General features: G+C 35.1%; 1 protein-coding gene across 2 annotated transcripts in view; it reads right to left on the bottom strand.

Annotated features, from left to right (window-relative positions):
- LOC126881571 (uncharacterized) overlaps positions 1–13,928 on the bottom strand; it is a 42,655-nt gene that overhangs the window by 7,671 nt on the left and 21,056 nt on the right. The window contains exon 2 of one of the 2 annotated variants that reach the window (XM_050645895.1): positions 9,022–9,386. The exons of the other annotated variant lie outside the window; for it this stretch is intronic. Coding sequence (XP_050501852.1) covers positions 9,163–9,386 — 224 coding nt within the window. The 3' untranslated portion in view covers positions 9,022–9,162. Of the gene's footprint in view, positions 1–9,021; positions 9,387–13,928 lie in introns of those variants that run through there. 2 annotated transcript variants of the gene reach the window in all.

The following is a 13,928-nucleotide window of genomic DNA, read 5'->3' on the forward strand; positions in this document are numbered from 1 at the left end:
ACGTCCTAACAATTTGTCGATTTTGTCCATAGAAAGTGAAGTAAAAAAGGCGATAAATTATGACATTATAGATGATTTTCCCAATGAAAAATCAAGAAAGAAATCTGATGTGATCGACCTGGAATGACAAATTTTATGTATTCTTATTTAAATAAAAAAATCTGCTTGCATTATTTTTTTCGCAAAAATGGTACCTACATGCTTGAAGGGCGGCTACTAGAGAATTGCCTAGGTCAATTGACCTAAACGCGGCCCTGTCACCAAGTACCTACATTGAAATCTTCATAAAATTAAATGGCATAGTATAGAGCAGGGGTCACCAATTAGGAGAGCGCGGTCCGCATCCGGACCATAGGCTAGTTTTGTGCGGACCCCCATTAAATTCTGAATATAGTGTTTGACAATTTTGAAATCCTTTAAAAGTGAAATCTTGTACTATGTTTGGCTAAACTAATGTGTGCAAAGCCGCTTTTTCAAAAATGAACATTATTAAAAATCGTTCCAAATCTCAACTAACAGATGGAAATCTCAACTCGCCAATAAGAATCAAATGCTATAACCTCAATCCAAAGTTCAGACAGGTTGTACGAAATAAAAAAATGTCGTTTTTCTCACTGATAATATAATTTTGTAAAGAGTTTTCCCCTTATTGTTATACTTTATTATAATCATTTGGAGTTTAAGTAAACTGTTAGGTAAAATTGTCATGTGCGTTTTTTATATTCCTTTCCTCTCTAAGTGTTAAGTGGGTCAGCTATGAATTTGTTAAAATAGTTTTTGCATTTTATAAAGTTTTCAACAAATATCTTGCATTAAAACTTGTTTAATTAACATTTTGTACTCATGATAATTTATTTTAAATTTATCAGTTTCAATAACTGGATTTAAGAGAGTTAATAATGGTAGGGGAGCCCAAGCCGGGCTTTTTGCAGTTACTTGAGCGCGTCAGATTATCATATGGGGAGAAACCTGGTACCCTGAAGATGTACCTCTACCATATATTGGCTCTTAACATTATTGGCATAAAATATATCCCTAAAAATACTCGCAATTGTCAGATTAAGATAAGGTAAGTTAAATACATGTAAAAGAGTGTATATTTCACAAATCTAACGATTTGAGCCGGGCGTAAGGAAATGGGTGAGTCCCAAACTTTCACAAGATAAAAGCGAATATTTCGCGAAATGAATGACAGATCGAAAAACTAAAAAATATGTTGTCAATATTTTTGAAAAATGTATCGAAGGGTACCAAACACGACTTCCCACGGAGAAGGGTAGGGGGTAAATTTTATATTTTAAATACGAATCCCGCGATATTTCGCAAAATGAACATCAGATCGAAAAACTGTGAAATACACTTAAGTATTCAATATTTTTAAAAAATCTATCGAATGGCACCAAACATGACCCCCCACGAAGCTGGGGTGGGGGTTACTTTAAAATCTTAAATAGGAGCCTCCATTTTTTATTGCAGATTTGGATTCCTTTCGTAAAAATAAGTAACTTTTATTCGGAACATTTTTTCGAATTATTGATAGATGGCGTTATAATCGGAAAAACGATTGTTGGAAATGGAAAATTAAATTAAAAATGGAAAGTTCCCACTAAATGGAAAACTTTACTCAACTTTTTTTGGTTTTAGAGCATACTCTTCACAACCCAATAGGTGTTCAAAGCGCTCAAGTGACTGCACAATGTGTAGTGCACATTTAGCATACTTTGCTCCCCTACTATAACTATGTACAAAATTGAAGATGTCTAAAAACTTTGTCATTAATATTCAAATGAAATATGTCATTAATATTTCAAATATAAATTCCTAACTTTTAAATACTTATTCTCAGTAATAATTTCCTGTGTTAAAAATATACCTAACCCCCTCTGTGGTTTAGTGATAAGAGCGCCTAACTTTGGATCGAAAGGTCCGAATGGTCGTGAGTTCGAATCTCACCAGGGTGAGAAATTTTTCGTATATTATGAAAATGGTTTCTGTCCTTGTAGGATCGGTACTCACCGGAGGAACCGCAGACGTTCGGGCACAATTAGCGCCTCTTTGTAAAGACAATGACGTCGACTTTATAAAGTAACAAGACACTTACTCAACACACACACTACACATGACACTAGGTACCTAACTGCAAAAATTCACCGTACCTACTGATAATAATATCAAAATAATATACAATTTATATTTCATTTACTTAGACCAGGACTTTGTGTTTTGTCACCCACCCTTTTAAATCTGTACTCTGAAGAAATCTTTAGGGAGGCTTTGGATGACAGACAAGAGGGAGTAAGGCTAGGTGGAGAAGTAATCAACAATATTAGATACGCTGACGATACAGCCATTCTTGCTGAAAATTTACAAGATCTTCAGACACTACTAAATCTAGTCAGTGAAGCAAGCTATCGGAGAGGCCTTAAAATCAACATTTCAAAAACAAAGTGGATGGCAGTTGGAAAGATTAATATAGATCAAGGTCAGCTTTCTCTTGATGGAGAGGAGTTAGAACGGGTAAATCATTTCAAGTACCTTGGCAGCTGGTTAAATGTAAATTGTGACTCTGATGAAGAGATAATAACTAGGATCGAAATATCACGGAAGGCTTTTATGACCTGGAAACCAGTTTTATGTAATAGAAACCTGTCGATGAATATTCAAAAGAAGGTGCTGAAATGTTATGTGTGGTCTATCCTATTGTATGGTTGTGAGACATGGACTTAAAAACCACAATGCTAAACAAAATAGAAGCATTCGAATTGTGGTGCTATCGACGAATCCTAAAGATATCGTGGGTTTCGCACACTTCCAATGAAGATGTTCTTCAAATGATGAATTCGGAACGTCTGCTCATAAGCATCATAAAGAAGAGGAAAACAGAATACTTCGGCCATATAGTTAGAGGACCTAAATACCATCTGCTTCGCCTTATAATACAAGGAAAAGTGGAGGGAAAGAGATGGATTGGTCGAAAGAAACTTTCATGGCTGCGTAATATTAGACAATGGTGTGGCTGCACAGTAGAAGAATTATTTCGCGCAGCAGCCGATAGAGAGAGATTTCAGGAAATTGTAAACATGATGACGGCCAACGTCTGAATACAGACACGGCACCTAAAGAAGAAGAAGACCAGGACATTTAGAACAGAAAAAACCGGCATAAATCGATTTTTAAATACATCACCTTAGTGCAGAAAGCCACTGCGCATCCGCTAGGAAAAATATTCTGATTCGAATTTTTTGCGCAATCTTACTCAAAAAGGACCCCTTTTAACGAATTTGCATGTTGCCAGGTCCAAAAGTGAGTCAAACATTTTTTAAACGTTTTTTTTTACTAAAATAATTTTTTTGCATCGAAAAAAGTTTTTCTAGGTTTCATGGATCATTCCAAACAGAAAATGTCTTTAGTGACTTTTCTCTAAAATTGATAGTTTTTGACATATAAGCGATTAAAAATTTAAAAATTGCGAAATCGGCAATTTTTAACCTTCAAAAACTATGTGAAAATCTGAAAATTTCAATGTTCCCAAAGTAGATAGATATTCTTTAAACATCGATTGATGAAATCCCGAAGAGTTTTTTGCAATACAGTATCGAAAACCCCTTTGTTTTTTAATTGCTAATCAAGCGGGCGCGACACTATTTTCAACCGTTGCATGTATGTAATATGCGTAAATATATGTGCTGAAAAATATTCTGATTCAATTTTTTTTTCACCATCTTGCTTGAAAAGTTTCCCTATTAACAAATAAGCATGTTGCCAGAGTGAAAAATGGGTCAAAAAATGTTTGAAACATTTTTTTTAAAACTTCAAATGTTTTCCGATTACATCTACATGCAACGGTTGAAAATAGTGTCGCGCCCGCTTGATTAGCAATTAAAAAGCTAAGGGGTTTTCGTTTTAGATACTGTATTGCAAAAAGCTCTTCGGAATTTTATCAATCGATGCTCATAGAATATCTACGTACCTTGGTAACATTGAAATTTTCGGTTTTTCACATAGTTTTTGATGGTTGAAAATGGTCGATTTTGCAATTTTTAAATTTTCAAACGCTTATATCTAGAAAACTGTCACATTTAGAGAAAAGTCACTTAAGATCTTTTCGATTTGGAATGCTCCAGAAAACCAAAAAAAATTGTCCGATGCAAAAAATTAGTTTTAGGAAAAAACAAAAAAAACGTTTAAAAAAATTTTTGACTGCCTTTTGATCCTGGCAACATAAAAATTTGTTAAAAGGAGACCTTTTCAAGCCAGATGGTGAAAAAAGTTGAATCAGAATATTTTTCCGCACATATATTTACGCACATTACATACATGCAACGGTTGAAAGTAGTGTCGCGCCCGCTTGATTAGCAATTAAAAAACAAAGGGGTTTTCGATACATATTGCATTGCAAAAAGCTCTTCGGCTCTTTCGATTCTACGCCGAATTGCAGAAAAACAGCCCTAATTGGCGAAAAAAAAATGCTCTTCCACCATGACAACGCACAGGCTCACACCGCAGTGGGCTTCGCTAAATTGGTCGAGTTCGACTACGAACTGCTGTCCTATCCACCGTATTTTCCAGATTTGACCCTGTGTGATTTTTTGTTTCCAAACTGGAAGAAGTCTCTCGCCGCCACGGAAGCCTACTTTGCAGACCTCGAGAAAACTTATTCTTCAGACGCGTTAAAGAAGTTAAAGCATCACTGCGTCAAGTGTGTCAAACTAGAAGGAGACTATGTTCAGAAATAAATCACCACTTTTCCCAAAATGTTCGTTTTTCTGTTGTAGGCTAAGTACTTATCGGACCACCCTAGCTACTGTAGCCCTGCGTTTAGAAATCTGATTTCGATGTAAATACCTAAAAGATATTATGACTGTGTACAGGTTTTCAAGAAATCGTGTAAATTTGTTTATGAAAAATTCTGAAAAAACATGGATAATTAAAAAAAAAAGAATGTGTGTGTACTTTGTACGCACGTAAGAAGTTATACTTCTATTATATGATTTCAACGAAATAAATATATTTTCAACAGGTTATTTGTATTTTATTTAAAGATTTAACTAATTTTTACTTACTACTTTCCAAAAATGTTTATTAAACAATACCAAAAATTAAAAAAAATAGAAAACGCACGGATTCGAACCGAGGACCTCTCGATCTCCAGTCGAACGCTCTACCAGCTATACGCCCTTTGTTTTTACGGATTACAAGATTTCCAGACATGGTGACAAATAGATCAAGTGAAGTATAAAAATACTTTAAATATTACTTACTATCTTATTCCCGAGGAAGGCAAATCCAAAGACACAAACATTATAATAAATATATTTACTAAAAACACTAATATATTCTTTCCACACCCTTTTTGGACTGATACATACATAACTTAAAAGATTTAGCAACGAACTCCATACTGTCTGTGTGCGCATGCGCGCAGAATAATAAAAATTCACTCCCAATCGCGCCTAAAGAAGTATAACTTCAAAAATATCAACTTTTGATATATGTATAGTAATTTATACAAAATCTGACCAAAATTCAAAACAGAATCTAAATGTATAATAATTTAGAAGGCAAACCATTAATAGCAAAGCTGCTGAAGACTTGTGATGGCAAGTTGTTAAGCCTAGGAGTCATAATGAACCAAGATCTAGCATGTATATCACATGTTAACGCTACAGTCCAGAAAACAGCAACAACCAGAGTCACAATAAGAGAACTCACAGGAAGAAGAAGCAAATTAGCTATGAATTCAGAAAACAAAATTAAGACTGAGAAACATTATACTACAAATAATCACATAATATGCATCTCTCGCATAGGGATACATAAGTCGTAGTAACAAAAATAAGATACCAGGAGCAGACAACAACTGCCTTAGAGAAGCTGCAAACGTTTCCTGTTCAGAGATCTAAAACAAATAAGGCTACTGGATATGATGGAAGAGAAAGTCTGAACAAAATTCACTGAGCTGGAAGATCACCCAAACCGGATCCTGCAAGAGATATTAAGGTATGATGTGTATCATAGATGGAAGCACTGAAGACCCAAACAGCAAATATTAACAAAGATGTTCTTAAGTCTACATAATCGTAGCCCTATTTGTTTCGCTTCAGTAAAGGACTGTTTGCTGGATCACTGTTCGGTATAGTCTCAATTTTACCTCTCTGGAGATGTTTTTTGCCCTTAATAGTTTATGTAGATTTCTGACAGTCTTCCTTTTTCTCGAAATTTGCTTCTCAATATCTTGACTTTCTTCACCTTTACTTGTTAGAGTTACCTAGATATGTACTCAAAATCCGTCACCTTTTTGAAGCAATACTCTTTACTCTCGATGTTTTGGGTAGTCTTCAGATGTGGTCTGCCCATTTCCATATACTTTGTTCATTAATACGCGGTTCATAGATGTGCTCGTAGATGTGATCTAGGAAAAGTTGCCACAGCAAAAATGACTACAATATGGAAGAACTGTCAAATTTCAAGGACGTTAAAGATGAGATTGATCAACTGAGTAATATTCCCAATACTGACCTACGGATGTGAATCTTGGACCTTAAGACAATCGGAAAGAAGACAAATAGACGCCACTGAAATGTTCTGTTGGAGAAGAATGTTACGACTTCCTTGGACCAACCGTAGGACAAATAATTCAATGTTAAGAGATCTAAAAGTTAGCCAACCACTCTCTAGTGAAGTCCATCTCCAACAATTAAAATACTTTGGACATGTTATGAGAGCAAACACATAAAACATGTAAAGGCCCATTATAAAGGAAATGTGGAAGGCCGAAGATCACGAGGAAGATCCCCAACAAGATGGATCGATCAAATTACAGGAATATGCAAAAGACCTATGCATGAGTTAAAAGAAATTAATAGACAGATAACTTTGGAGAAGGACAATAGACGACATCATGTCGACCTTCGACCTCTACACTCCCTCCGTGGGGTCAAGATTGAAGAGAGAGACTCGGTCCATATTGCTTAGCCTTCGCTTCAAAAAGTTTGAAAATCCTCAAAAATTCCCTTTCAGTTCTTACCATTAACACTACATCGTCTGCAAACGTCAAAACCTGGCTTCTATTGTCAAAGATAATATCTTTCGTTCGTATTCCACTTTCTTAATATTGCCTCCAAAAAAAATTTAAGAGTACAGTGGACAGCGGGTCTCCCTACTTTAATTCCCTTTTAGCTTAAAATTTTCCTGTTAGACTTCCTTATATCCTTACTCTATTGTCGGTCTTCATTAAGGTCATTTTTACTAGTCCGATCATCTTTTCCGGAATTCCAAGACCTGGTACAGATTCCCCCTTATCGCAGAATCGTAAGCTTTTTGAAATATATAAAGAGGAGGTTTAGTTTTAATTGTTGCTCGTACGTACTGCTCTGAATCATTTTCAACACGAATGTTTGGTGGATCTGCCCTTTTCGAATCGTCCCTGGTATTCACCAACCTGCTTGTTTAAATGGCTTTGCAATCTGCTTCTTATGAATCTGGCGAGTACCTTATATGTTACACCTAGGCGAGTGAAACCTTTGTAGTTTTCGCACACTGCTCTATCTCCCTTCTTATGAATGGGGCATACTATTGCCTCCCTCCATACTTCATTCATTTCCTCTCGCTCCCAGATTTTCGTCAGCAGGCTGCATATCCGCGTTATAAGTGCTGCTCCCCCATCCTTGATTAATTCTGCAGTAATACCATTGCTGCCTGCATTTTATTGTCTTTCAAGCTATGTATAATTTGTCTTATTCCTTCTACGGTTGGAGTCTCCATTGTTTCCGTCCGGTCGTTAACTTCCTCTACCATCATTTACACTTGCTCTCAGGTGCTGATCTAAGGGGGGGTCAATGGAGTAAATTGCTGCCCCCTCCTTGAGAGTTCGCCTGGTGTTGCATTTTTTTTAAGAAAGATATAATTACGATTGAAAAAAAAAGGTGGGTGTTGTGTCCTGTTAATAACTGAATGACTGAAACATAAAACAGAATTCCTACTCCGAAGTACGTGTTCTCAGTCTTACTGTATGGTGTCGAGTCTTGGACTGTGAATAAAAACGATATAGGAAGGAGGAAAAGGCAGTTTTTGTTTTTATTTGATTCAGAGTTGAACCACCATCTCCAGAGATAGCTATTTCTGAATCTCATGCGTCATCGGTGGGGCTCTGCAGTCACAACTCTAAACCAAATATCAACAGCCTGCCTATTTAAGGGAAATCACCGCCATGCAATGATTCCACCTTTGAGACGCAAAACAGCGACATCTCTCGTAAAACGATGAAGACGAAAACCCTAGATACAAAGTTTACTACAATTAAACAATTAAAATAACTGAAATAAAAATAATAAGCAATATTTTAAATCCAAGACTTTTCGTTAAAATCGATCTACTTGAATCGCCTTGAGGTTATGAAGGTCGAACTGTGGTGTTATAGAAGAATTTTAAAAGTATCTTGGGTGAAGAGGATTCGACACTCCAGCATACTAGAACGTCTCTGCAAGACTATTGAGATTATAGAAGGCATCAAGAAAAGAAAAGTGGAGTATTTTGGACATGCAATGAGAAGTTTCAAATATAGGTTGCTACAAAATATTATGCAAGTTAAAATAGAAGCAAAACGCAGTCCAGGACGAAGAAGCACTACGTGGTTGATTTAGGGTGACAGTGAATAAAATAATTAAGATAGCTATGATATAAACCAGCGTTCTGAAGGGAGATGGTACATGAAGAAATAGAAAGTAACAGCCTATTCCGAAAAAGAATCCTGCGTACGCGAGTGACGAGAAAATTTTTATTTCATTGCCCCCTCCTTGCAAGGTTGCTGGATCCGCCGTTGCTTGCTCTTCATCGCTTCCATCGGGTTCTTCATTAAGCAGCTCTCTAAAATGCTCCTGCCATCTACCTAGCTTCCCCTGCTTACCTCCTATTAGGTGCCCTTCTTTACTCTTGAAGTAATTAGTAATTCTGTTTTCTTGCACATTGGTTACTTCTCCTTTTCACCTCCTGGTAGAATTAAATAAATATTAAGAAAACAAATAGGATTATTATAGTTTATTTACAGTGTAAATCAAATTTAATTATATTTTTTTGATATTCAGATATGACTAATATTAAAAAAATATTAGCAATCTTAATATCAACGTCTTCATCCCTTAGTCTCCCTTTACTTTTGATATATTATCGCATATTTGCTGGAGCAGTTGATGGAAAAGTTTTCCACAAAATTGGTTGGAAATATTTCAAAGCTATGTATATATACTCTAGAGCTTTTGCTATAACCCAATTAAGTGGCAGGGAACGTGAGAGAATTATTACATCCATGAAAAAAGATATAAAATCGTATCTCATAATTTCTCCTGGTAAACGAGCCAGAGCGTACATTTGGTCCCATGCCGATCGTTCTAAAAAATATACAATTGTAAAAAAAACCAATATAGATTAAATATTAATGTAGGTTCGTTAAACACTTGTAGTAAAAGACCGTAGGATGTTTAACAGTCTTTAATTAGTAAAATATGACAAAATGTAAAAGATGATTTGTGAAATAATGCGACCAAAATTTTTTTTTTTTTATTTAGCTAATGCCTCGACAACTAATGGTCATTGGCATGGTAGGTACGGTAATTTTGAACAGTTAGGTACCTAGTGTCATGTGTAATGTGTGTGTGTTGAGTAAGTGTCTTGTTACTTTGCAAAGTCGACGTCATTGTCTTTGCAAAGAGACGCTAATTGTATCCGAACGTCTGCGGTCCCTCCGGTGAGTACCGATCCCACAAGGACAGAAACTATATTCATTTATTAAGCGACCAAAATTTATTTGTTCTTACAAAAGAAAATGTCTTTGGAAATAATCGCGTCTACCCAATATCACCATCTTGTCATAATACGTCTTAACTTTTTCACTGCGGAAAGCGTGAATATCGCGTCCTCAGAGTGTTTAAAAAAATGCGGACGATGCGATATAGCAGCCTATGTCAAATGTTACTCCAAATATAAACTATTTGTTCCGCAGTTTTTAAAATGGCACAAAACTAACTCCGCACATGCAGAAAGGCTTATTTTATCAAAGTGGACCGTCCGTTGTCGAACTAGTTGTCTATTTTCGTAAATAAATGATCTCAAATATAACATATTATTTTTGAGATTAACTTGTGGGAAATACATGTATCATAAGTTAAATTAGTTTAATTTTACTTATTACTTACTTTTTTTAGATCATTTGATATAAATTTCCTTTTTTATATCTTTTTTAATAAAAAATAAATTTGCATACCTTTTTAGTATTTATTTCATTAACAAAATATTTTCTGAGCTGCAAAATAAATTCGGTGAATCATAATTAGTTTTGATTAACTTTTTTTAGGACGCAAATTCGCGCTTTCCGCAATTTATACAAAATTTTCAAAAATTTGCGGAGGACGCGAGTTCGCGTCTCACAAAAAGTAAGCAAAATGACCATCAGCAGCAGATTCTCAACAGATTTCCTTCACATAATTCATAAATAATATTTGAATATTTTTCTGCGAGCGTGCAAAAATGTCTACTTTCGCCGACGCGTTTTAGTTTAGAAAGTTTCACTTTTCCGTGTAGATATTTTAATATGGCCTTAAAATAATTATAATACATGCAATAAACTAATATTTAGATATTACTTACTATTTTATTTCAAATGTATCTTATTGTGTACCTGTTTTAATTAAATTAACGCGACAATTCGATGAAATAAAATTATTTTGACGTAATATTCGAAAGTCAAATCGGTACACAATAAGAGTCGTTTTGAATCATCGTCATGGAAACCAAGATCGCCGTCATGCTAATTAATTATATTGAAAGTTTGGTTTTGACAAAGAATTAATTTGTGTATGTTTTTTGATATTAATTTAATTAATTGATTAAGATTTGGTCATTTTTTAAAGACTCATAGAAAAAATATTGTTCCTAACTCTTGCAGAAAGTCTCTTTTCCGCACTCGACTGCTTGCCGAACTCCCGCTTCGCGTCGTTCGGCAAACTGCAGTCGCGTGCGGAAAAGTATGACTTCCTGCACTTGTTAGGAAAATAACTATTTTCTACGGCCGTGCTAAAAGAGCCACTTTCACACACGCATTTCGTTTCCGAAAGTTGCACTTTCCCGCACGGCGTGCGTGATAGTAAATTTGTAATTTAGCATTATAATATATTATAATAGGTACATGCAATAAACTAATATTTAGATATTATTTACTAATTTATTTCAAATTAATCTTATTGTGTTCATGTTTTAATGAAAGTAGCGCGATAATTCGACGAAATAAAATTATTTTGACATAATATTAGGTTTGTTCTAGCAAACAAACAAACTAGTCAGAAACCGTCAGCAAAGAGTTGGTCAGTGAAAGAACATAATACAGTCACCAATGCTATCCCCTCTACTCACTGGTCGACTATTCGCTGATGGTTTCAAACCGTTTGAAACTGATGCTAGAACAAACCTATTTAAAAGTCAGATCAGTAGACAATTACTGGTTTTAAATCGTCGTCATGGAAACCAATATCGTCGTCGTGGTAACCCATTATATTGAAAGTTTGGTTGTGACAACCTTGTCAAAGAATTAATTTGTGTATTTTCACTTCTAGGCGCTGTTGTTCTAAACGTACGGCCCTAGAAAAAATATTGTTCCTAACCCACGCGAAAAGTGTCTTCCCCGCACTCGACTGCTTGCTCGAACTCCGCTGTCGCGTCGTTCGGGTCAACGGCAGTCTCGTGCGTGAAAGTATCACTTTCCGCACTAGTTAGGAAAATAACTATTCGGCACAGGTCTACATTCCTATATTACCGCAGTGAAGGGTTAAATCATCGGCGTCATTACACCTTTGCAATTATCACCGAACCCATCCTCTTTATACGCCCACAGGCCCAGATCTCAAAATCGACTGCCTGTATCGACTCCCACGCTAACCGAAAAAATATTTGATTTCATACCCTTCTTCTTCTTGATGTGCTTATCCGTGACGAATGTTGGCGATCATCATGGTGATTCTTCTATTTATTCTATTTATTTCTATTATTCTATTTAATTATATTAACTTAAAAATTGTACAGTTATGTAAAAAATTCTATAGGCTGTCCTATTCGACGGATTCAATGATTCAAATTTTATTTGAAAGTTTAAATCCCCATTTATATGTAAAAAAATTTCTAATAGAGAACTCATAAATAAGCTACAGTCATTTGAAATGTGGTTTTACAGAAGGATGCTTAGGATATCGTTGACACAGAAGAAAACGAACATGGAAGTATTGCGAGAACGGGCAAATATTACTAAATAATAAACACAATAATGCATCATGGCTGAAAAATTTAAGACACTAGTTTAAATGCATTTCCGTAGAACTCTTCAGAGCAGCGGTAGATAAAGTAAAGATAGTGATGATGATATTAAACCTCCTATTGGGAGATGGCACTTAAAGACGAAGAAAGCACAAATATCACCTGGTCTACTAATATATCATCATAATATTGCAAGTTCCTTGCCATAATGGTAAGTTATATTATTATTTAAATAATTCTGTAATATACTAAGTTTGTTATGAACGTTTTCTATGTTTAGTTATGACAGCTATGTGTAGTTAATATTCGTGTTTATGATTAGCCTTATAAGTATTGTCTAAAAATAAAACAATTTACAAATGGGAAAGTTTGATCAAACTATACATTTAAAACATATTTTATTAACGATAATTAATCAAGTACAGGGGCGTAACAGAGGCCCCCGCAGCATGAAGCTTGCGGGGGGCCCCAATCGATCAGGGGCCCCAATCGATCAGGGACCCCATCTTGTCGTCTGATATTATGTAAAAATCTGTTATATATTATTTTACGTGTGTATGTGTATATATCCTTTCCGGTCTCTCGAACTTTTATGGTGACGACAATAAACTATAATGCTTTGTACGTGACTATTGAAAGATTTGAGAATTGCAAATTTCTAATTTGCCGAATTTTAGAACAATATTTCTAAATCTAGAAATGGGTTTCCTCATTAATCTCTACCTACGTTTAGTATTTCGATACATACAATTATTCAGAGGCGTAACAGAGGCCCCCGCAACATGAAACTTACGGGGGGCCCCAATATGTCAGGGGCCCATCTTTCGTCTAATATACAGGGTGTTTCATTAATAATTGTCCATATAGTAACTGGAGAAACCTTAGCACAAAATACGAAGATTTAACCTAAAACACTTAAATAAAATGTGGTTCCTTACTGAGTTACAGGGTGTTTTATCTAAAAATTTAAAAACTATTTTTGCTCAGCATTTTAAAACTATTCTACTTATCCTTTTCATACTTGGTAGGAAGTATAGGTACTGTACAAACTACTAAATTATGTTAAACAAACGTTTATGGCTATTACCAGAGGCGTACGACGGGGGAAAGTGAATGGTTGATCCTTTCCAAATTCTACGCCACTGGCGAAATTCCTATTTTAGTTCAATTTTTGGATTCTCCAATACTTTCTATGAAAATAATATACTCTTCATTCGTAACGATAAAGTCATTAGTTTTCGAGATCTTTGAGGTTAAATATGAAACGACACGGTTATTTTGATTAATGTATTGTGTCGCTTCATTTTTAATTTCAAATATCTCGAAAAATAATCATTTTATCGTTACGAATGAAGGGTATATTATTTACATAAAAAGTATTGCAGAATCAAAAAATTACACTAAAATAGCAATTTTGTCAGTGGCGTAGAATTTGAGAAGGGTCAACCAGCCACTATCCCCTGTCGTACGCCTCTGGTAGTAGCTAGAAACGTTTATTTATCTTAATTTAGTAGGATGTACAGTACCTACACTTTCTGCCAAGTATGATAAGGATACGCCAAATAGTTTTAAAGTACTGGGTACAAATAATTTTTAAATTTTAATCATTATGAATCATATCATAAATTAAT

This window comes from Diabrotica virgifera, chromosome 3, assembly GCF_917563875.1.
Source record: "Diabrotica virgifera virgifera chromosome 3, PGI_DIABVI_V3a".
NCBI lineage: Eukaryota > Metazoa > Arthropoda > Insecta > Coleoptera > Chrysomelidae > Diabrotica > Diabrotica virgifera.